Source organism: Zootoca vivipara, chromosome 13 (assembly GCF_965207765.1).
Source record: "Zootoca vivipara chromosome 13, rZooViv2.hap1.1, whole genome shotgun sequence".
Lineage (NCBI taxonomy): Eukaryota > Metazoa > Chordata > Lepidosauria > Squamata > Lacertidae > Zootoca > Zootoca vivipara.
Window position 1 is genome coordinate 46,087,266 of NC_142596.1, and position 23,916 is coordinate 46,111,181.

At 45.4% G+C, this 23,916-nt stretch overlaps 1 protein-coding gene across 2 annotated transcripts in view; it reads left to right on the top strand.

Annotated features, from left to right (window-relative positions):
- GRIN2A (glutamate ionotropic receptor NMDA type subunit 2A) overlaps positions 1-23,916 on the top strand; it is a 207,542-nt gene that overhangs the window by 172,308 nt on the left and 11,318 nt on the right. For both annotated transcript variants that reach the window (XM_060282391.2, XM_088656648.1), the window contains exons 12-13: positions 13,935-14,122; positions 23,348-23,586. In XM_060282391.2, coding sequence (XP_060138374.2) covers positions 13,935-14,122; positions 23,348-23,586 — 427 coding nt within the window. The remainder of the gene's footprint in view (positions 1-13,934; positions 14,123-23,347; positions 23,587-23,916) is intronic.

Below are 23,916 nucleotides of genomic sequence, written 5' to 3' on the forward strand. Positions count from 1 at the left end.
CCCTAGGGAAGTTTCCCTGGTGCCTTCATTATACACCTTTAGGTGACAGGTAAAAACATTCCTTTTTAACCAGGCCTTTGGATGATTTGATTGACATCCTATGCCCTTTTAAAATGTGTGGGGTTTTTTTGGGGGGAGGCACTATTGAGTTGTTTTATTTTGTATATATTTTGTGGTTTTATATTTTGATTTTGTTCTGTGAACTGCCCTGAGACCTCCAGGTATAGGGCAGTATATAAATTCAATAAATAATAAATAATAATACTGTAATACAGCAGGACCTCGACTTATGAATTTAATCCGTTCCGAATGCACACTCGTAGGTCGAAAACTTCATAAGTCGAGTTTCCCATAGGAAAAGCAGTTTCCCATAGGAATGCATTGGAAATGGAAAAATTTGTAAGTCGAGGAAACCGCATCTAAAAATTCATAAGTCGAGGAAACCGCATCTAGCCGCGAACAGGTTTTCCGTTCAGATGTCGAAAAAATCGTAAGCGCACGGCCACTTTTTCTGCTCGTAAGTCGAAAAGGTCGGATGTCAAATATTTCATAAGTCAAGGTCCCACTGTAATTGAAGATTGCTATCAAATCTCCTCTTAGTCTCCTCTTCTCCAGGCTAAGCATACCCAACTCCCTCAGCCATTCCTCCTAAAGCTTGGTTTCCAGACCCTTTATCATTTTGGTCGCCCTCCTCTGCACACGTTTCAGCTTGTCAATTTCTTTCTTAAACTGTGGCACCCAGAACTGGACACAGGACTCCAGGTGGGGTCTGACCAAGGCAGAATAGAGTGCTCCTCTTATTTCCCTTGATCTAAACATTATACTTCTGTTGATGAAGCCTAAAATAGCGTTTGGTTTTTATTTTTATTTTTGCTGCTGCTGCAACACATACTGTCAGAGCAAGCCACCAGTAAATCACACTGTGAAAGTTGCAGCTAACTAACTGTTTATTAGTAAGAACGTGATCTGCACAGACTTAGTGGAGTATCAGGCCTAATGACCACAGTAGGTCTTGTCCCATGGATCTTGCTGAGACTGAAAGTCCCTGCCTCCCCCACAGCCAGCCCTCCTCTCCAGGGCTTTTCCCAGCACTTGGAGACTGGGCATGCATGAAGCCAATCTCTCCTTCACCCTCTTCATACCTCTTCTGGTTCTAGAAGTCTCTTCAGCAGCAAGAATAATCTCTGCCTCTTGACCTCCCTCCTTTCCTGCTTCAGCTTCTGCCTCTGATTCTGGACTGCTCTCTGTCACAGACTCTCCCTGCTCACTAAGCCTGGTTACCTCTTCAGCTTCTGACACCTCTTTCTCCCATTCATTCGTCTTCTTCTTCTCCCTCTGACCACTCACCCTCTGACCACTCCCTTTGACCCACCACCACCACTCCCTGTGCTCTGATCTTTCTTTCCATGGTGGTTCTCCAGCTGGTTCCTTCCACCATTCCTCTGCATCCAACCAGCCCAGGACACATACATACCTGGTTCTTTGCTGGCCACTTTTTAATTTGGCAAAGATGCCATTTAACCTGAAGACAGGTTCTCCCGGCACAGCGAGGCATAGAATAGGGAGCTGTGCCTAGGGAAATGAGGGGATGTGTTTTGTCAAATGAATTGCAATGGAAAAGCATCCCTTTTCTTGGCTTCTTGATGAAAAGGGAAGGGGAGGAAGGCAAATCCCACTAAGATAACAAATCGCTCTTCCAAACATCCGCGGTTCAGGCTCCTGCTATGTCCGTTGGGTTCCCAACAGCTTTCTTTTCTGGCAAATGAGGAAGGAAACCGTCTTTGCCAGGCAGAAAGGAGGCACAAGGCAGCGGCCGAAAACCTTTGCAGAGTCTGTGGGATCTGGCAATTGCAGTGGGGAGCTTTTGATGGTGCTTGTAGCCTTCTCTTTCTCTCTCCGCACGCTCTGTTGTTGCCTCGCATGTCGCTGTGCGAGAATGTGAAGTTTTGACAGATGAGGCTGGCAAGGGGAGATTAGAAACAGTGTGGGAATGCTTTGTCTTTTCTGAAGTTTGGACTCCCCCTCCTGCGCTGTTCCCTCCTTCTTAAGCAGGTGAGGAGAAGGTGCTCTTGTACTGATGGTGATTTCAGTCAGAGGCTGTTAATTTGAGGAGGAGGAGGAGGAGGAGGAGGAGGAGGAGGAGGAGGAGGAGGAGGAGGAGGAGGAGGAGGAAGAAAGAACGGCGAACTATGTGGAGTGTCAGACTAGGATCTGGAAGAGACCAGGGTTCAAATCACCAGTGAAGAAACTCACTAGGTGACCTTGGGAGCCAGTCACTGTCTCTTGGCCTAACCTACCTCAAAGGCTTGTTGTGGGTTTTAATTGAGAAGGACAGAAACCATGTAAGTTACCTTGAGGTCCATGCCTATGCCAGTTGGGACCTTGGGTTTACTCTGTGGGCAGCAGGGCATGATGGGAAGTTTATACAAGGTTTGACTGGAAAGTTCGGTGAATGGTCACAGAAATTGCACAGCGAGAAATATTTGAACATACAGTCAGCATTGGAAACCCACGAAATGCTCACAATTGTGTACAGAGATGAAGCTGTAACTCAAAAGACAGTGAATGAGTGGTTTAAGCGTTTCGATGAAGGGTGGAAAACCATCGAAGATGACCCTCAGTCTGTCAAACCGTCGACAGAGTTTGTGAGTCTTTGATGTGCGATTGGTGTTTATCCGTCCAAATGATGGCGGAAGAATTGCATATTCCGCATGAAATCGTTACTGGGGTTACTGAGTTGTCCCACCCTTCATATTCTCCCAATCTGGCCCCACCAGATTTCTTTCTTTTCCAAAACATCTGGACTGAAAGGGCACAGATTTTCCAACATTTCACACATCCAAGCTGCTGTGACGAGGAAACTGAAAGCAGTACGAAAAGAGGACTTCTGCAGAAGTTTCCAATAGTTCTATGAAGGTTGTCGATGGCGCATTATATCAGAGGGGGCCTACTTTGAAGGCCTGTAAGGTATGTTAGAATAGGCATCCCCAAACTGCGGCCCTCCAGATGTTTTGGCCTACAACTCCCATGATCCCTAGCTAACAGGACCAGTGGTCGGGGAAGATGGGAATTGTAGTCCAAAACATCTGGAGGGCTGAAGTTTGGGGATGCCTGTGTTAGAATATTTCTCAGTGTCCGATTTCTGTGACCATTCACTGAACGTTCCGGTTACACCTTGTAAAAAAATAAAAAATACTGGTGGTGTAGAAGGAAATGAGTTTTTAGAATTTGACATCCAATGAAACTGATTTGTGGGATGTTCAGGTCAGTCAAAGAAAGAAAGACTTCACACACACAAACCCCCAGATAATTAATGGAATTTGCTATCTTGAGATGCTGCCTGTTTGGGTGACCTTACAAAAGGGTAAGGCAGATTTATTGGATAGGTCCATGGCTAAATGGCGCCTCTATGTTCCGGAGCAATATATCTCTGAATATCAGTTGATGGGGAGCAACAACAGGATACAGCCATTGCTCCACCTATGGGCTTCCCAGAAGCATCTGACTGGCTTCCTGTTGTGAACCAGGTGCTGGAGGAGAAATTTGTTAGATCTACATTGTAAAGTTCGCAGGACACATCCCAGATGTGTATACTGGGTCAGAATCCAGCTGTCACTAGGATTGCACACATGCCCGAATTTTGCAATGTAGTGCAGTTTTGGTTTAAGAAGGCATGAGAAGAGAGAGAGAGAGAGAGAGAGAGAGAGAGAGAGAGAGAGAGAGAGAGAGAGAGAGAGAGAGAGAGAGAAAGAAAGAAAGAAAACGAAAGGTTTCATGGGGGAAATGTGTATGGAGATACATATTTTTGGAGAAAATGTAGTGGAAAGTAAACAAAAATATTACATATTTTGGGGGAGAATACATATAAAATGCTTATAAAGTATGCACAGTTGAAATGCAAAATTTTCATTTTTTTAAAAAATCCACGAAAAAAATTATGGAATGGATGTATGATTGAGTCTCTGCAGAACTGATGTGAAAAGGAAGCTGCCTGACTCTTTCATTGCTAGACTGATCTAGATGGGTGGTTCTTATGGAGAAGAGGTACTGGTTGCTCCATTTTTTACTGCACCAACAGAAAAGTGCTAACAGCTGCTATTTAGATTAGGACTGGTGGGAAGAGCAAAATTTGGCAACCATTTGTCACATAGAGTAACTATGAAAGTTATTTCTATACCATCTACTTAGTTATATCAGACAGAATGAGTTCAGATCAATAGATCAGGGATAAAAAAAACACATGGTGCAGAAAGATAGATGGCAAAAAAAGATTTTTCTGGGGACAGTATTTCTAAATCTGAGACTGGCAGAGTGCTCTCAGTAAACCATATTCCATGGTAGCGGTTCTTGATTTATGTTGCAGGACCGGGAGCTGAACGAATCCATTTCCTGTGATTTGTATATGTGTGCGTAAGAAAGCTGCCTTGCAAATTGACATACAAAAGCTACTAGCTTGTCCAAACATTTACTTCCCAATTCATAGAATCATAGAGTTGGAAGAGACCACAAGGGCCATCCAGTCCAACCCCCTGCCAAGCAGGAAACACCATCAAAGCATTCCTGACATATGCCTGTCAAGCCTCTGCTTAAAGACCTCCAAAGAAGGAGACTCCACCACACTAGTTTCACAACCTGAAGTATAGTGTTAGTCTGAGCAGCAAGAGGCTTCGAGGGGTTCCAACCTCTTTATGCAGGGTTCAGTTTCCTTGGAATGAAGTTCAGCGGAGACTGTGGTGTCTTTGGGATATATGGTTTTATTTACATATCTGTTCAAACTGAGCATAGGATGGAGGGGCTCATGTCTTGAGCACCTCAACAGATCTTGCTTCGCCATTAGGTTTCCAAGGAAGCTCCAAACTCCAGCTTGGGTTCAGCACAGAGCAAGACATGTCTCTGTCTCCAGCTTCCAGCATCAGCCAAACACACCCATACAACTCTGGCAATTGCTCTTCTATCTACTAGCCAGGTGAGGTGGAAGGGAGAAAGGCCCGTCATTTGATTATATGGAAACAGAGCTCAGTCTTTTAAGATGCAGGGTACTTAACTGAGTGGCTAAGGTTAAAAGACTAGTTTGACCTGTTCACCCAGTTCCTTCTTATACATCCTAGCTTCAAAGCTACAGGTACACAGATTTGGAATGGACCCAGGGCATCATGTAGACCAGACATGTTCGACCGGTCGACCGCAATTGACAGGTAGATCCCCAGGGTGTTCGTGGTTGATCGCGGCTGATCATGGTCGATCGCGGGCAAGGGATGTTGTTGCCCCCCTCCCCTGGTGATATGTTCCTCTGCTGGCATAGCAGCAGCAATGGAAGCTGGGCTCGGCAGCAAGTGCAAGTAATTAAGCGTTATGCTTGCGAGTTTTGGTGGTGTTTCCTGCTTGGCAGGGGGTTGGACTGGATGGCCCTTGTGGTCTCTTCCAACTCTATGATTCTATGAGTGGCAGTGCTGTTCAGTCAATTGACCGATTCCTCCCCCCCCCAAAAGTAGCTTAAGAACTCTGGGACCCTCCCCCTAAAGCTCAACAACTCTGGGCAACCCAATGTCAATGGATAGATCACTTCCAGTTTTTTATACTGGGAGTAGATCACAGTCTCTGTGGAGTTGGACTTGCCTGATCTAGACTGAACCCATAACAATACATACAAACACCTTCCACTTTGCAATCAGGGACCCTCTTGATGCAAAAGAAGCTCTTTGCCACGGAGTAGCAATCCCTCCTTAAAGGCCTTTCTCAATTAAGGATGTTGGAGAATCCTAATGAAAATGGGATCGTGAACAGAAGTTGCCAATGTTTGCCAAATTGCCCCAAACCTGGAACAGAAGTCAGCCCAGAGATCGTGATCAATATCTGCTGCTGCTGCTGTTGCTTTCATTCCTCCAACAATGCCTTGCGGGTTCCCCCCCCCCCCGCCACCCCCATTTGCATTGCGTTTCCCTTGCGGTGGAATGGACGGGGTGGAAGAACATAATGCCAATGTGATTTTTGTAATTTACCCAGTCCTTCCTGGAGATGACGGGGGATAGAAATTGGGACCCTCTGCATGCAAAGCAGATGCTCTACTCCTAAGCTATGACTCTTGCACCCCGAATGCAAAGCCCTGTGTACATTAATGGAATAACAACAACAACAATTGCACGCTTGTAACCACATCATAACAGACTCCCTGTGTAGCAAAACTAAATAGCTTTGCATGCAACTTTTCCTCCTCCTTCTGTCACCGTGTTCCCCCTCTGACAGGGAAAAGACAATTTTCTAAGGCGGCACACAGAGGAGTGAGGGTGACATCAGAGGGAGCTTGACAGATGTGAGTGTGTCAGTTTGACTTACTAGGGACAAGCAATGCAGAACACTTGGTAGGTTTATTTTTATTTTTTTAGCCTGCCTGAAAGGTGCCATGAAGCTCCATTTGTCAAACTGCATTAAGGGCACCGCAAAAGCTCATCTCTTCCTTCTCCCTTCAGCCGACCAGCAAAAACGTTGGGTTTCTATGCACCACAGGGTTGGCACCAGCTCTTAGCAAATGTATGGTTGCATGGCACCCCAATTTCTGAGTGGTGAGAGACTCCTGGGATTCCAGGTGCTCCCCTGGGGCTCGGTCTCCCTGGAATGAAGTTCAGCAGAGACTGTGGTGTCTTTAGGATATATGGCTTTATTTACATATCTATTCAACCTGAGCATAGGATGGAGGGGCTCATGTCTTGAGCACCTCAACAAATCTTGCTTCCCCATTCGGATATTTTTTTTATTCTATCTACCATCCAGGTGAGGTGGATGGGAGAAAGGTCTTTAGGATATATGGCTTTATTCACACATATCTGCAACCTGAGCATAGGATGAAGAGGGCTCACGGCATCAACACACCAACACATCTTGCTTCTCCCTTAGTCCAGCACAGATCCAGCATGTGTCTGTGTCTCTAGCTTTTCCAACCTGCATCCAGCTCAGCTCACACAACACACTATTGTTCTCCTATAAGCCACGTGAAGGGGTGGGAAATGCTTGTCCTAGGTCAGGAAACCAAGCCATATGAGGAATGGTTGAAGGAGCTGGGTATGTTTAGCCTGGAGAAGAAGAAACTGAGAGGCAATATGATAGCCATTTCAAACATCTGTATGGTTGTCACATGGAAGAGGGAGCAAGCTTGTTTTCTCCTTCTCCGGAGGGTAGGACCGGAACCAATGGCTTCAAGTTAGAAGAAAAGAGATTCCAACTACACACCAGGAAAAACTTTATGGCAGTAAGAGCTGTTTGACAGTGGAACAGACTTGTTCTGGAGGTCATGGACTCTCCTTCCTTGGAGGTTTTAAAGCAGAGGTTGGTCATCTGTCATGGATGCTTTAGCTGAGATTCCTGGTTGCAGGGGGGTTGAACTAGATGACCCTTGGAGTCCCTTTCAACTCTACAATTCGATGACTTAGTTGTAGCTTTCCCAACACAACATGTTCTTTTGGGATGCTGATGAGAGGAGAGGAGGAATGGCCAGATATGGTCAATGTCTCACAAACAAAGGCTTTACATCAGCTTCTAGCAAATGTATGGTTGCAAGCCACCCCAATCTCATAGTGGTGAGAAACACCAGGGGTACCAGGCACCTACCCAGGGTCTGAGGACCCCAAGAATGGGAAGGGATTCATGGTGTTGTCCAGACTGACTCCCCAAACCTACAACAATATAAAAGGTCCTTATATATACCAAGACAACCCAGTATAGCAGGGATGAGGGACCCCAAGCCAGGGAGCTGATGGTGGCCCTCCATATGTCTTCATCTGGTCCTCAGGACTCCCCCAGGCCATACCCTTGCTTCAGACTGTACCCCCTTTCCCCCCCACCCAGGATGTACTCCCCATGGGTCATTCTCCACAACCCCCTCAAGAGCTTTCACATGGCTGGTGCCACGACTCACGGGCCACCTGCCTGGTGAAATCAGAGGTGTGGAGAGCTTCTCCCAGTTATTTTATTGAAATCAACAGAATACACAGAGAGACTCATGAATTGTGTTCCCTCAGTCTCGAGACGTTGCTCAGTGCCCACCTTTTGCTGTACTTCCTAGCTTCCAAACCCCTCCTTACACTCTATGGTGGTCGGCAAAAGAATCTTTCTATCTCTGTTTGGCTTTCTGGTCTGAGACACGAAGGGAGTGTCTGGTTCTGGGAGAACCAGGCTTTCAAGTGTCTGCTGTACTGTTTCTACCATTTCTGAGTCCTGTCTCTGTTCAGAACTAGAGCATGTGCTAGCTTGCTCTTGTTACTCATCCCCCATTATTACCCAACTCTTTGCTTCTTTCTCTGGGGTGTGTGCCATTGGCCACCACCATGAACCTTTCTTATCATACTCTCTTAATCTTCCTCGTGCCTGGAAACCTCTTGGGATGGAGGTCTCCACCACTCCTCCTCATCTGCCCAGTGCCTGACATCTGGGATGTGTGTCTACTTGCGTTGAGACAATGCCCTTTTCTCTCCTGGGACCATTTGCATTGGACCCGGGTGTTGCAACACAGCCTCTCCTCCCTCGAGTGACGCCACCAGCCGCTCTCCATCTTCAGAGAGAGACTGTTGCTAGTCTTGTTGATTTCCCACTTTGAAAACTTTGCCTGAAAGACGTGTAATGAACACCGGGATTGTATCAAGCGCTGAAGCCATTTGTTTCTGCTTTCTCTCTCAACGAGTCTTTTTATAAAGAGAGTTAAGCGGCGCGGCCCTGTCAGCGAAATCTTATTTCCTAGCACGGTGATGGATGGCTGTGCACTACTCAGGCAACAGGGGCGATAACACAGAGTTATGTAACAGTGGTAATAACGGGATGCAATCTTCAGGGGACAATCTTGCTCTTGGGGAGATTCTGTCTGTGCTGCAGTGATGTGTACGTTCGGAGGATTTTGGTGAGGGGTTATGGAGAAGCTCCAGGTGGAGCCAGTGTACTCTGAAGCTCAGGAAGATAATGTTTGCTTTGCATGATGAAAGGTTCAGGCTCAACATCTGGCAACTCCAGGTAGAGCCAGAAGATACTCCCTTTCTGAAACACCAGAGAGTTGCTGCCAGTCAGTGTTGGAAGTATTTAGCTGGTCTGCTCCTGCTCATGTTGCTCACCAACTGTCAGGGGTTGGACCGAGGAGGAATGGTGGGAACTGCCCCCCCTCCCCTGAACATTCTCGAGAACAGGAGGACAGTATAGATTTAGAACAGTGGTTTGCAGAAGGGCATGGTCCAGAGGCTGCAGAGGGCAGAAGCTGGGAAATATTGGAGGAGGAACAGCAGGAAGAAGTAGAAGCACCAGAGGAGTGACAGCTGACTGTGTCCTTGGAGAGCATTCCTGACCCACCCTCTCTCCCAGGACTAAGCGGGCATTGAGGGTAGTAGAACAGAGAGATCAGCGGCAGAAAGCCCAGATTAGCTGATGTAGTAGAATAGGGAAGACTGGGTGGGTGTGGGTGGGTGGGACCTTACTTGGAGCAACGCCATTATTAGGGAAGGCTGCATTCCTTCGTCACTCTCTACATATGATTGAATAAATTGCTTGGTAAGAACTTTTATCGTTTCTCTGATTTTTGGCTGCCACCGTGGGAGGGATCTGATTCCCTATACCCTGACACCAACACTGCCCATGCTTTAATCCCTTGCTAACCTTTCATCCCCTCACATCCCCATCCTTTCCAACCCCCCATCCCCTTCAACCCCCCCTATCCCTTCTCAGCTCCTTTTGTCCACCTCCCTGACACCCCATTGCCAATCCCTATCCCCCACCCACCCGCTCAGACCATGAGCTTCTAGCACCCTGTTGTGTGCATGTGCGAGTGAACAAATGGGTCAGTGGAGGGTGGTGGCAGCAATTATGACATGGGGGACATGGGAAGACCAGCCTAGGCCACTCACCCACCGGCATGTCAGCACTCTCTCTCTCTCTCTCTCTCTCTCTCTCTCTCTCTCTGATAATTTTTTATTAGTTTTACATATAATCACATTACATAGCATCATATCATTTTATTATATCTCTTTGGCTCAGCTGAGCCTATCGACTTCCCTCCCTCCTGCCTAATGGTTTACAAAATTAAGTTTTGCATTCTTGCATTTCACTTCCTCTCCTATTCTTGTTATATCATTACCTAAGGCATTAAGTTATTCAACCCGAATAAGTAATAACTTCATCTTACACCTCTTCAACTAACCCTGCTAATGATGTTAACTGCTTACAGTTGTCTTTCAAATGTAATATAAATTTATTCCGGTCTTTTTGGAATGCCTGATCTCGCTGGTTCCGGATTCTCCCCGTCAGTTTCACCAGTTCTGCAAAGTCCATCAGTTTTGTCTGCCACTCTTCTTTTGTTGGTACTTCCATTTTGGGGCTAACAAAGTTCTTGCCGCCATTGTTGCATATAAGAACAATTTTTTATCCTGTCTCGGTATCTCTTTACCCACTATACCCAATAAGAAAGCTTCTAGGTTTATTTTTTTTAACAAAGGTTTTTTTAAAACATTTTCTTCAACTCATTATATATCATTTCCCAGAAAGCTTTTGCATCTTTACATGTCTTCCACATATGATAAAAAGTACCCTTCTTTCCCTTACATTTCCATCATTCATTTTTTGGGTCTGTTTTAGCCAATTTAACTGATGTTAAATACCACCTTATACATCATTTCCATTACATTTTCCTTAAGCGCACTGCATGCCGTAAAATTAATCTCTCTCTCTTTCTCTCTCTGCTGGCTTGTTCACTTATGATGCCAGGCCTGCTTGCTTCACTCATGCTATGCAAGGGGTCAGCAAACTTTTCAGCAGGGGGCCACTGTCCCTCAGACCTTGTGGTACGCTCATAGCCATATTTTGAAAAAATAATAATGGACAAATTCCTATGCCCCACAAATAACCCAGAGATGCATTTTAAATAAAAGGACACATTCTACTCATGTAAAAACACACTGATTCCCAGACCGTCCGCGGGCCGGATTTAGAAGGCGATTGGGCCGGATGTGGCCCCCAGGCCTTAGTTTGCCTACCCATGTGCTATGCTCTCCACCTGAAGAAAAACCAGGGCACTTCTGGCCTTCATCATTCATGAAGAGTTTGGATTTGATATCCCGCTTTATCACTACCTGAAGGAGTCTCAAAGCAGCTAACCATCTCCTTTCCCTTCCTCCACCACAACAAACACTCTGTGAGGTGGGTGGGGCTGAGAGACCTCAGAGAAGTGTGACTAGCCCAAGGTCACCCAGCAGCTGCATGTGGAGGTCCTGCCTATGTGCTTCTAATGCATTTGAGGAATCTAGCTTCTCACTTGTGTTTGTTATGCGAACTAAGCATAGGTGTGCTATCGTGCATGCTTCATTTGCATAGTAACACAGGAAGCTGCCTTCTGATGAATCAGACCAATGATCCATGCAGCTCAGTACTGACAGACAACAGCTCAGGATTTTTAACTGGGCTCCTTCCCTGCCTCCAGCTGTCCGTGCCAACGATTGAAATTGTGACCCCTCCGATTGTGCTGCAACTCTCCCTGCAGAACTCTGGATGGCTCTTATAGCAAAAGCAGCAGCAACACACGCCAGCTGTTGTTGTCCCTGCTGATTTCATCAAGCAAGGCTATTCCCATAGTGTGTCTAGGGCAGTTTCATATAGAATCATAGAATCTTAGAGTTGGAAGAGACCACAAGGGCCATCCAGTCCAACCCCCTGCCAAGCAGGAAACACCATCAAAGCATTCCTGACAGATGGCTGTCAAGCCTCTGCTTAAAGACCTCCAAAGAAGGAGACTCCACCACACTCCTTGGTAGCAAATTCCACTGCCGAACAGCTCTTACTGTCAGGAAGTTCTTCCTAATGTTTAGGTGGAATCTTCTTTCTTGTAGTTTGAATCCATTGCTCCGTGTCCACTTCTCTGGAGCAGCAGAAAACAACCTTTCACCCTCCTCTATATGACATCCTTTTATATATTTGAACATGGCTATCATATCACCCCTTAACCTTCTCTTCTCCAGGCTAAACATACCCAGCTCCCTAAGCCGTTCCTCATAAGGCATCGTTTCCAAGCCTTTGACCATTTTGGTTGCCCTTCTCTGGACACGTTCCAGCTTGTCAGTATCCTTCTTGAACTGTGGTGCCCAGAAGTGGACACAGTACTCCAGGTGAGGTCTGACCAGAGCAGAATACAGTGGTACTATTACTTCCCTAGATCTAGATGCTATACTCCTATTGATGCAGCCCAGAATTGCATTGGCTTTTTTAGCTGCTGCATCACACTGCTGACTCATGCCAAGTTTGTGGTCTACCAAGACTCCTAGATCCTTTTCACATGTACTGCTCTCAAGCCAGGTGTCACCCATCTTGTATTTGTGCCTTTGTATTTGTTTCCTATGTGTTGTCCACAGCTATGAGCCACCACCTATGTATTTGGGGTAGCTGAGTAGGAGAGCACCTGCTTTGCATGCAGGAGATTCCAGGTTCAATCCCCGGCATCTCTAAGTAGGACTGAGATGGACCCCTGCCTGAAATCCTGGTGAGCCCCTGCCAGTCAGTGCAGACACTACTGAACTGTACGGACCACGTTTCTGACTCTGTATAAGGCAGTTGCCCATGGTCCTATGTAGCAATTGTCTTTTCACTGCCTTCTTTTTGTAAAGTGGAAGTGCCCTGACTAATTTTTTAGTTTAAATGTTCCACAGCATGTTCACTCCTCCCCCCTCCTGCTTCTCTTGAAAAGTAGAAATAATGAGGGCAGGGACTGTGAACTTTGAAAGAAGATTTCCGTGTCTATTTTAAAAACAGATCCTTTACACGGTTACATCTGATAGCCTCGGAAAGGCCTTCCACTGTCTCAAAGAGGATTGAATTTCTACTTTCTTTTTCTATAATCCACCTGGCGCTTTATTTCATTTTATTATTTTGGGCTGATAATATTATTAGTATGACCATTACACGATAAGGTTGTGTCAGAAAGATGGATTTAATCATAGAATGGCATACTTGAAATAATTTCTGATTGACTACAATATATTGGATACAACCTTCCTTCCTTCCTTCCTTCCTTCCTTCCTTCCTTCCTTCCTTCCTTCCTTCCTTCCTTCCTTCCTTCCTTCCTTCCTTCCTTAGAATATAATCATAGAATCATAGAGTTGGAAGAGACCACAAGGGCCATTCAGTCCAACCCCCTGCCAAGCAGGAAACACCATCAGAGCATTTCTGACAGATGGCTGTCAAGCCTCCACTCCAAAGAAGGAGACTCCACCACACTCCTTGGCAGCAAGTTCCACTGCCGAACAGCTCTTACTGTCAGGAAGTTCTTCCTAATGTTTAGGTGGAATCTTCTTTCTTGTAGCTTGAATCCATTGCTCCGTGTCCGCTTCTCTGGAGCAGCAGAAAACAACATTTCACCCTCCTCTATATGGCATCCTTTAATATATTTGAACATGGCTATCATATCACCCCTTAACCTTCTCTTCTCCAGGCTAAACATACCCAGCTCCCTAAGCCGTTCCTCATAAGGCATCGTTTCCAGGCCTTTGACCATTTTGGTTGCCCTCCTCTGGACACCTTCCAGCTTGTGGTCTACCTTCCTTCCTTCCTCCCTCCCTTCCTCCCCCCCTCTTCCCTCCCTCTTCAAGTAAGGTTATGTTCATCTTAGTGGCTTAACATGTCGAGAGTTCATTTCCTGCTGCTGGATTGCTTTGAAGTCACTTCAGCCCCTCCCTGTCCAGTATTTTGTATTTTGCCAGAGCAAAGGTGGCAGCCCTACTGTAACCCATGGCAGTTAATTCCTTAAAGTTGTAAGATTATTCTTTTCTCTCCTGGTCATTGTTTGAAAGTGCAGAAGCCTCTTAACTTTGCTGGAGAATCCTTCTGAGTGCCGTTAGGCCACCAACGCCAAGGAGGCCAATTGTGAGCTCACTTGCCTGCTGTCTTCAATGTGTTTTGTAAAACACCACTTTTTATTTCAGGAAGTTGGATGCTTTCATCTATGATGCAGCGGTGCTGAACTACAAGGCTGGTCGGGATGAGGGGTGCAAGCTGGTGACGATCGGCAGTGGGTACATCTTTGCCACGACAGGCTACGGGATTGCTCTCCAGAAGGGGTCGCCGTGGAAGAGGGCCATCGATCTTGCATTGCTGCAGTTTGTCGGCGATGGTAAGCCAGAAGGACTTTCTCTTCCTGCTCGCGGTGTTCTTGCAAGAGGAGCAATTTCATTTATTAATTCATTTCATTTCATTTATGCATTGCTTCCCGTCAAACGCCCCAGAGCAAGGAAACCATTTCAAATCTGATACAGAAACAGACTAGGATAAGAAATCTCCACGCAAAAGGATTCTTGAAAAAGGAACGTCTTCAGTACATTTCCAAGCCAATTCAAAGTGTTGGTGCTGACCTTTAAAGCCCTAAATGGCCTCGGCCCAGTATACCTGAAGGAGCGTCTCCACCTCCATCGTTCTGCCCGGACACTGAGGTCCAATGCCGAGGCCCTTCTGGCGGTTCCCTTGCTGCGAGAAGCCAAGTTACAGGGAACCAGGCAGAGGGCCTTTTCGGTAGTGGCACCCGCCCTGTGGAACGCCCTCCCACCAGATGTCAAAGAGAAAAACAACTACCAGACTTTTAGAGGACATCTGAAGGCAGCCCTTTTTAGGGAAGATTTTAATGTTTAATAGATTATTGTATTTTAATATTCTGTTGGAAGCTGCCCAGAGTGGCTGGAGAAACCCAACCAGATGGGCGGGGTATTAATAATAATAATAATAATAATAATAATAATAATAATAATAATAAGGTGCTGAAAAAACCAGCAGGGAGTTCCAAAGATTACCACTAGTACTAATGTATTAAGAATTAAGTATTTATGCTATTAAATTATTAACATTATTTGCTATTAGTTGATATTAACCATTATCTTTCTATTATTATTATTATTATTATTATTATTATTATTATTATTATTATTATTATTATTTACCAAATTATTAGGCCACCCCATAACAAAGTTCCCTGAGCCACCTAAAATATAATTCATTTGTAAAGTTCTGCTTTTCATTTCAGGATGACGGGCATAGTTCATCTTCCTCTTTTCATAGGTTTATTCTTCATGTATTTATGTATCACCTTTTGCATGTATGTCAGGGTGATTTCTAAACACCATAAAAGCACCTTAAAATATCTTTCAAAACAGTCCAGAATAAATGAGGAAGGAAGGTAGATTGAAGAACAACACAAAACGAACACCTAAGACAGAAATATTTTCATCCAGGTGGAAAAGCTCGTCAAAACAGTGTTGCCCTTGTAGTATTCAGAAGGAGGAGAAAACTAGGAGTTGGCAGCGCCTTTCATTGGCTCTGGCGCCACCTGCTGTTGGCCTCCCTGCCTTCTACCCAATGGGCCTCAGCTCCTACTGGCAACAGCACCTTCTGAGCACCAAGCTCCAGTCTTCCTAAACTGGAGAAATCGACACGAGGCTTATATATTGCATCATGGAACCCTGTGGAGCACAGCATATCCACTGGGTCTGCTGAGATGCTGTCCTGTCAACAAAAGCCTGGCCATCGGGCATCAGATGGGAGATTCAGATTGTGCCCTCTTTGTAACAAGCCCCATCAAACTGCCCATTCATTCCTTTTTTTAAAAAAAATTGATTTTTTTCAACAAACAACATAAAAAACAGAACACGAAAAAACACAATACATACACAACATAACAAAATATCAGCATTACAACAAAAACAAAAAATATTTCCAATCAATCTTGTACAGGGGTCCCCAGACTTACCGGCGTTTGGGCCGGTTCCCACCGTGCCGATCGCACGGCGGGCCGGCGGGTGGGGGAGTGCGCGCCCATGCGCATGCGCACGGGCGCTTACTGGCGCGGCGGCGCGCTTCCAGGGTGGGAAAAGCGCCGAAAATCCGTTGTGCGCATGCACGTGGGCCTCCCCCAACCCGGAAGTGCACCAGAAATGACTTCTTCCGGGTCGGGAGAGGCCCATACGCATGCGCACAAAGGATTTTCGGCGCTTTTTTCCCAACCCGGAAGAGCGCTGCCGCGCTGCGCACCGTAAGAGCGGGCGGCAGCGGCGGGCGGCGGGGGTCGTCGCGGGCCGGAATGGCAGGCTAATTGGGCCGCATCCGGCCCCCGGGCCGTAGTCTGGGGACCCCTGATCTTGTATCACATATCTTTATCGACTTCCTCCATTCCCTTTCAACTATGTTTCTATATATCACTTCCTTAATACTTTCCAGATCTTGATTCCAATCTTTTTAATAATTATTTAAACCTGTTAATACTCTTAATGCCTTATCAATACAATAAATCTCTTATACTTATCTTAACATATAAATCTATTCTAATTAAATCTTTAAAAATTCAATAGCATAATAACGCTTAACTAAATCTTAATACACAACACAAAACTTAACTAAATCTTAATACACAACACAAAACTCTTCTACAACCTCCTTTTACTTCCAAATCTGTACCGGTAGCTAAATACTGCTAATCTTACAATTCTTCTCTAAATAAACTTTACATTTCTTCCAATCTTCTTCCACCGATCTGCCCATTCATTCCTATGGGAGAAATCTCATTCATGATAATGTTGGAAGCCTGCTTCCTACCTGGAGGGTGAACTGTGGTGCTGAGAATTGCAGCCATCGGCACCGTAAATCATCCTTTCTTTCCTCCCCACCCCCAACCAGTCTGAACTTTTTCTGCAAAGCATTCCCAGTGTTCCCAGTGTTTCCTTTGGAGTGGAGAGGGGATGTAGCTGGGGGGAATGGGAAATGGTGGGAATATGGGGGAAATTATGCTTTGCCTGGCATGATGAGAGAGAGAGAGAGAGAGAGAGAGAGAGAGAGAGAGAGAGAGAGAGAGAGAGAGAGAGAGAAATATCATACGTCCTGCTTAACAATCCAAAGCCTACTGAGCCTTGAAGAATAGGGTCATGGCAGACTATAGATAGCTATTAGCTCGCAAATAGCCTTGATAGCTATTACTCAGTCATCTCTGTTCCAAGGAGAGGTTGCTTGTTGTTTTGAAGCCGGTCAACTTCTTAATCCTCAAACGGCCTCTCAGCGCAGGGTGATTGCATTATTTGGAACAGTGATAGATACCACTACTATCAATTTTCAATTTTTTAGCTGTTTTGGAAAGCTCTTGTGTGTATCATCCTGTGCTTCGTTTGACTCTAGGGTGACCGTGTGGGTTTCAGGAGAAGATATATTGATTATTAATATCCTTCCTAACTCTCGCTAGCAAGTTTCTTTATATAGCAGAGTGCATTTCCCCTTTTATGCAGCAACATTAAAAAAAACACTAAGATCATAGCCACTGGTCCCATCACCTCCTGGCAAATAGAAGGGGAAGAAATGGAGGCAGTGAGAGATTTTACTTTCTTGGGCTCCTTGATCACCACAGATGGTGACAGCAGTGACACGAAATTAAAAGATGCCTGCTTCTTGGGAGAACAGCAATGACAAACCTAGACAGCATCTTAAAAAGCAGAGACATCACCTTCCGTATAGTTAAAGCTATGGTTTTCCCAGTAGTTATGTATGGAAGTGAGAGCTGGACCATAAAGAAGGCTGATCGCCGAAGAATTGATGCTTTTGAATTATGGTGCTGGAGGAGATTCTTGAGAGTCCCATGGACTGCAAGAAGATCAAACCTATCCATTCTGAAGGAAATCAGCCCTGAGTGCTCACTGGAAGGACAGATCCTGAAGCTGAGGCTCCAAGACTTTGGCCACCTCATGAGAAGAGAAGACTCCCTGGAAAAGACCCTGATGTTGGGAAAGATGGAGGGCACAAGGAGAAGGGGACGACAGAGGATGAGATGGTTGGATAGTGTTCTCGAAGCCACCAACATGAGTGACCAAACTGCGGGAGGCAGTGGAAGACAGGACTGCCTGGTGTGCTCTGGTCCATGGGGTCATGAAGAGTCGGACACACAAACGACTAAACAACTACAAATGCAGCAGAAAGCTGGGTTGTGAACTCGTGTGAGTCTCTTAAGACAGCAGACAATTCAATCTGGCTTGCCCAGATTGAGATATGTCCTATTATTCCTGGTAAGACCCCTTTGACCCCTCCTAAAAGAATAAAGACACAACAGTCTTATCATAAGTAACAAAACATAGTTTTTACTCACAATCAGGCAGAGCACAGTGTGCTCCCTGAAGGCAGGTTTTTAGGCTTAAAGTTACAAACATGTATACAAACAGCTTTACCCCATATGGGAGATACCCTGGGGGACTGCTTGGCTGGCAACCAGCAGTCCAGTCCAAGTGAATCAGGAAGTTCGCAGAGCAAAAAAGAAGATCAAAGAGAGGGCGGTGGTTGCGTGTCTTGGCCTTTTACCAGGTCTGGAAAGGTCACACCCACCTACCAGTCACATGCAAAGAAGGATGCTCCTGGCCAGGAGGAACAGGAACTTCAATGGACTGGACCAACATCCCCTGCATGACCACTCTAGGAAAGCAAGGAATGTTGTATTTGACTGCTCCCAGTGGATTACATCCCACAGTGGACTAACCTCCTGAGGTCTGTTCACTGGTGAGCCTTGCAGATGAAATCCTACTGCCTAGGCTGTGTGATCCTGTTCCTTTACTGGAAACAGGGCTGCACAGCCAATGCAGGATTAAACCCTGTCTTCCGGCCCATTAGCTGCTGTCCCCAGTGACATCAGCTAAGGGGTGGGTGGGCATGATTTGAGTGAAATGGCTTCATGGGCCAAGTTGGACCCCTTGGCAGGCCACAATTGACCCATGCCACCAGCCATCTTTCCAGATTTTTTTCTCTCTTTCTTTTTAATATTATGGTGGCAGAGGGAAAAATGTGAAGCACAAAATAAAACATTTTTTAAAGTTGCGAAGGCCAGAAGGCACCTTGAAAGTGGGTGGTGGGGTGGGAGAATCCTTAATGATTTTGCTAATTTCTTTTTAAGAAAGCTGCAAGACATTTCTCTCTCCCTCCACCCCCACTTTGCTTTCATTCAGGATGTCTCGTCTTCTTAACTTTAGTCCTCACTGCCTTGGTTGGGAAGCCCTCCGGCATTCACAGAAGCTGAAAGCATTTAGGTGGGAGTGACGTGCACTGCATCAGTCTGGTGCAATTGCAGTGACTTATTCAACGATTTCTTTTAAAGTTCTCTTGGATCGTGATTTTCTCTCTCCATAAGACTCCCCCCAACAACCCCACAAGCCATGAGAGATTTACTCTTTGTCGTGCCTTTGAATAGCCACTTTCCCTTCTCTAATTACATCAGCTTTGTAACAAAAGGAGACGTCTTCTTATCTCAGCAGTTCTTAACAGCAATACAGAAACAGCAACAAAAAGCCATCAGGTTTTTTTTGGGGGGGGGAGGTATGGGGGAACCGAGAATACTGGCTTTGGTATATGCACAGTGTTGCTTTATTATTGCATAATTATTCCTCTCTCTTATTAGCATTACAAACTGGCTGAAAGAAAAATTGCAAACTGGCTGAAAGAAACCAGTAGGAGAACACTTCAATCTCCCAGGACATTCTATACAAGAGCTCAAAGCAGCTGTTTTATTACAGAAAAATTTCAGAAACAGACTGGAAAGAGAAGTTGCTGAATTGGAACTCATTACCAAGCTTAAAACCATGGAGCCACCTGGGATGAACAAAGACATTGGATTCTTATCTCATTATGCATGACCAAGCTTTCTTTAGTGCCTCAGCCCTTGCTTTTTCCCCGCAGGAACTATTGCAGTCATCAGCAGTCATTAACAGCCATTAACAGGTTTACCACTCCTATCAGCCCATCACCCATTCCCACCCACCCCCACCACCCTCTGAATATACATAAGGGTCTGGCTCTTCTGTTTCAAGTGTATCTGAAGAAGTGTGCATGCACACGAAAGCTCATACCAAAATAAAAACTTAGTTGGTCTTTAAGGTGCTACTGAAGGAATTTTTTTATTTTGCTTCGACTCAGACCAACACGGCTGCCCCCCCCCCCCCTGCCCACCAGTACAAATCAATAAGGACAGGCAGATACCAGTGAAATGTGTTATGTTCACAGTTGCCTCTCAGAAGTGCTGGGCAGGAATCACTAATATTGTGCAGAAATACCACAGATAAGGCTGAATAAATTGGTCTGTTTCAGTTTCACATTTTCCCCAATCTTAAGTGTGTGATTTGGGTGGGTTTTTAAAAAATCAAATCAAATCAGATCTTTATTATTAATGATCAAAGACCAGCATTAAGAAGCTGCAATTAGAAGCACATAGGATACATTGACAGATGTGAAGAAGAAGAATAAAGATAATAATTTTGAAAAGAATATTAAAAAGTGAAGTCAAATGGGCCTTAGAAAGCACTGCTAATAACAAAGCCAGTGGAAGTGATGATATTCCAGCTGAACTATTTAAAATTTTAAAAGATGATGCTGTTAAGGTGCTACACCCAATATGCCAGCAAGTTTGGAAAACTCAGCAATGGCCAGAGGATTGGAGAAGATCAGTCTACATCCCAATTCCAAAGAAGGGCAGTGCCAAAGAATGCTCCAACTACCGCACAATTGCGCTCATTTCACACGCTAGCAAGGTTATGCTTAAAATTCTACAAGGCAGGCTTAAGCAGTATGTGGACCGAGAACTCCCAGAAGTGCAAGCTGGATTTCGAAAGGGCAGAGGAACCAGAGACCAAATAGCAAACATGCGCTGGATTATGGAGAAAGCTAGAGAGTTCCAGAAAAACGTCTACTTTTGCTTCATTGACTATGCAAAAGCCTTTGACTGTGTCGACCACAGCAAACTATGGCAAGTTCTTAAAGAAATGGGAGTGCCTGATCACCTCATCTGTCTCCTGAGAAATCTCTATGTGGGACAAGAAGCTACAGTTAGAACTGGATATGGAACAACTGGTTGGTTCAAAATTGGGAAAGGAGTACGACAAGGTTGTATATTGTCTCCCTGCTTATTTAACTTATATGCAGAATTCATCATGTGAAAGGCTGGACTAGATGAATCCCAAGCAGGAATTAAGATTGCCGGAAGAAATATCAACAACCTCAGATATGCAGATGACACAACCTTGATGGCAGAAAGTGAGGAGGAATTAAAGAACCTTTTAATGAGGGTGAAAGAGGAGAGCGCAAAATATGGTCTGAAGCTCAACATCAAAAAAACCAAGATCATGGCCACTGGTCCCATCACCTCCTGGCAAATAGAAGGGGAAGAAATGGAGGCAGTGAGAGATTTTACTTTCTTGGGCTCCTTGATCACTGCAGATGGTGACAGCAGTCACGAAATTAAAAGACGCCTGCTTCTTGGGAGAAAAGCAATGACAAACCTAGACAGCATCTTAAAAAGCAGAGACATCACCTTGCCGACAAAGGTCCGTATAGTTAAAGCTATGGTTTTCCCAGTAGTGATGTATGGAAGTGAGAGCTGGACCATAAAGAAGGCTGATCGCCGAAGAATTGATGCTTTTGAATTATGGTGCTGGAGGAGACTCTTGAGAGTCCCATGGACTGCTAGAAGATCAAACCTATCAATTCTTAAGGAAATCAGCCCTGAGTGCTCCCTGGAAGGACAGATCGTGAAGCTGAGGCTCCAATACTTTGGCCACCTCATGAGAAGAGAAGAATCCTTGGAAAAGACCCTGATGTTGGGAAAGATTGAGGGCACTAGGAGAAGGGGACGACAGAGGACAAGATGGTTGGACAGTGTTCTCGAAGCTACGAACATGAGTTTGACCAAACTACGGGAGGCAGTGCAAGACAGGAGTGCCTGGCGTGCTATGGTCCATGGGGTCACGAAGAGTCGGACACGACTAAACGACTAAACAACAACAACAACAACAACAACAACAATTAAAAAGGAATAAAGTAAATAAAAGTAGCATAGAATAAGTAGAATGGGCAATGTCTGAAGTCAGTTCTTGGTGAATTTATTTTACGTATTTCTCATGGACATACCCCCTCTAGCATCATATGCATTTAGGAACAGGACATCACATTCTACATTGTCCCTTTCCCAAGTCCAAGAAGGCAGGAGTTTGGAGCTATTAGGCAGCTGTTGCTTCAACAGCTCAGACTGGGAGCTTGCAGTATAAACACCGACAATTGGGAAACACTGGCCTGTGAGCGCTCTGATTGGAGAACAGCCTTTACCAAAGGTGTCATGGGCTTTGAAGACACTCAAACTGAGGACGAAAGGGAGAAATGTGCTAAGAGGAAGGCACACTTGGCAAACCCTCACCGGGATCAACTCCCACCGAGAAACTTATGTCCCCACTGTGGAAGGACGTGTGGATCCAGAATTGGCCTCCACAGTCACTTACAGACTCACTTTTTGGAAGACAATTTTACTATGAGGGATCGCCAAAGAAAAAGAAGATAGGAGCCTGGAAGCTCTGAGACTCTGGGGAGGCGTTTCCAAGGCTTCCCCATTCTCCTGAGTAGCCTCATGTGCAGTTTATGGGCATGTTTAATATCATTTATTGACACAAAATGAGGCACCTGTAAGAGACTTAGCAAGATAAAACACAATAAATAGGAGCAGTTTAAAATAATAATAATGAAACGATGAAGACTGAAATGCTCATCCAATCATATCTCAAACATGAGTCTACTCAGCGGCCTTAGAAATAGCTTAAGAGGAATGGACAATGTTTGTAGAATATCTGGAAAATAATTGCGAACAAGTGAAAGCTTCAGCAGGATTAGTGTAAATTCAACAGTATAATTTTATGTTGTGGTAATATGCAAAGGGGGGAAATGAGAATGTTTGAATAGAATACGCAGCAATAATGGGAAACTAAAAGGAACCATGGAAAGGGAGGAAGGGAAGTTGACAATTGATTTATTACTGGGGGATGTATAAATGTGGAAAAGGCCAGGCACATCTCTTTGGGGAGAACATTCCAAAGATCGGGGGCCACCACTGAAAAGACATGTTCTTGTGTAGCCACCCTCCACATCTCCCTCAGATGGGGCACATGGAGAAAGGTCTCTGATGGAAGTCAAAGGCTAGTTTGTATGTGGTGAGGCAGCCCTTGAGGTGGCCCTGACACTCCTGTGTGTCTTGTTGTCTACTCTGCCCCTGTGGCCTTGACGGAGATTGTGGGGAAGGAATCTGAGAACCAGCCAGGAACCCAGGCAGCTGGCATGAGAACCTCAATTCCTGGAACAGGGATATCCACCTCCAACGCCTCTTCAGGGGCATTGGAATTGTGGAGAGCTGCCGGTGTCGGCCTTGCTCCTTCTCTGAGACCTCTGATTCTAGGTCTGGGCCCTGACGCCCATGCAGCAAAGAAACATCTCACTGGTTTCCACCCCTGAGATCTTCTTGGATTTCCATACCCTAACCGTTAGGACCTCGTTATTATCTTGTTCTCCTGTTTTCCAGGTGAAATGGAGGAACTGGAAACTCTGTGGCTGACGGGCATTTGCCACAACGAGAAGAACGAGGTCATGAGCAGCCAGCTGGACATTGACAACATGGCAGGCGTTTTCTACATGCTCGCTGCTGCCATGGCCCTCAGTCTCATCACGTTCATCTGGGAGCACCTGTTTTATTGGAAGCTGAGGTTCTGCTTCACTGGAGTTTGCTCTGACAGGCCAGGACTGCTTTATTCCATCAGCAGGGTAAGCTTCTCTGTGTGTTTCAATTAGTATTATGCTCACCTGTAAGGCCTCCAACATCTGAGACCAGGAAGAGCATGAGAAAGGAAGGAACGTCTTCCATGGCTCATGGAAGGAGAACAGGGAGGTGGTCTAGTGGGCCTTCCTGGCAAAAGGTGTTCGAAAGAGCAGGTGTTGTCAAAGAAGGAATCCTTCCTTTGTCATAGTTCATAGAACTGTAGAGTTGGAAGGGACCACGAGGGTCATCTAATGCAACTTCCTGCTATGCAGGACTCCTTTTGCCCGATTTGGGACTCGAACTCACAACCCTGGGATTAAGAGTCTCATGCCCTA